The 934-nt window shown below is 60.1% G+C and overlaps 1 protein-coding gene across 1 annotated transcript in view; it reads left to right on the forward strand.

Moving 5' to 3' along the window:
* Positions 1 to 495: 495 nt before the first annotated feature.
* The window catches only part of CDH15 (cadherin 15, type 1, M-cadherin (myotubule)), a 17,124-nt gene continuing 16,685 nt past the window's right edge, over positions 496 to 934 (forward strand). Inside the window, exon 1 of the mRNA XM_009319900.1 lies at positions 496 to 531. Within this exon, the coding sequence (XP_009318175.1) occupies positions 496 to 531 (36 nt within the window). The remainder of the gene's footprint in view (positions 532 to 934) is intronic.

Here is a 934-nt window from a genome sequence, read left to right on the forward strand (position 1 = left end):
AATAAAACTCTGCAGGAACGCTATCGATTGCTTTGATGGATGATCACAGGTAGCAAATACTGTAAAACACCTGGCTGTCACACACTAAAATGAGTAGTTTGACTCACACCTCGGCGTGGGGACCCGGCTGCGACTCTGCCGGGTTTTCTCCTCGGTGGCGGCTTTCGCAGGGAAGGCGGGCCGAACCGGGGGGCCGGCGCAGCAGCCCCCAGTTTGGGGCTGCCGTCCATGCTAGACCCCCATGGCTCCCACCTCCACTCCCCCACTGCTGTTCATCCCTATAGATGGGACCTGTTAATTAAAAGCCTCATTAAAGCACCCTGGTCTGGGTGCTCCAGAGCCCAGGCTGGGAGCTGAGCCGGCCGGAGATGGGTTTCAGTGACCTGGTGCCACTGGATGAACCTTGGAGACCTGCTCCATCCCCTCACCGCTGGATGTGGCCCCAGGACACCTACACAGCCCAGACATCGGGGACGGACAGGGGTCCCCAAGGCCATGGGCTTTGTCACCCCTGCACTGTATCTGTCTGGGGTGCGAGGAGGGGGTTGCACGTGTGTGTCCCCCGCCGGCTCCAGGTGCTTCGCTTGCGAGCCACGTCCGCATTGACGGTCTGATCATATGTACACAACCATTCAATTACCCCGTAATGGCTACTGGCTATTAAGCCATCAATCTCCTTCATTAAGGCCTGCCAGGCCCGTCCCCGGCATCGCACAATAAAACCATTAAAACAACAACCACCACCCAAAGCAGCATCTTTAATGCGTCGGATGTAACGCCGGCCCCACTGCTCATGCTGGCCATCCCGCAGCATCCCCCGCCCCGCTGCAGTGTCCCCCTGCCCGCAGCCCACCCTGGGCTACCCAGGGACCTGCTCGCCCTGAGCAAGGTATCACCTTGCTGGGGTGTCCCCAGGGAGCGGGGGGCTGCCCAC

Source organism: Pygoscelis adeliae, unplaced genomic scaffold, assembly GCF_000699105.1.
Source record: "Pygoscelis adeliae isolate BGI_AS28 unplaced genomic scaffold, ASM69910v1 Scaffold323, whole genome shotgun sequence".
NCBI classification, from domain to species: Eukaryota; Metazoa; Chordata; class Aves; order Sphenisciformes; family Spheniscidae; genus Pygoscelis; species Pygoscelis adeliae.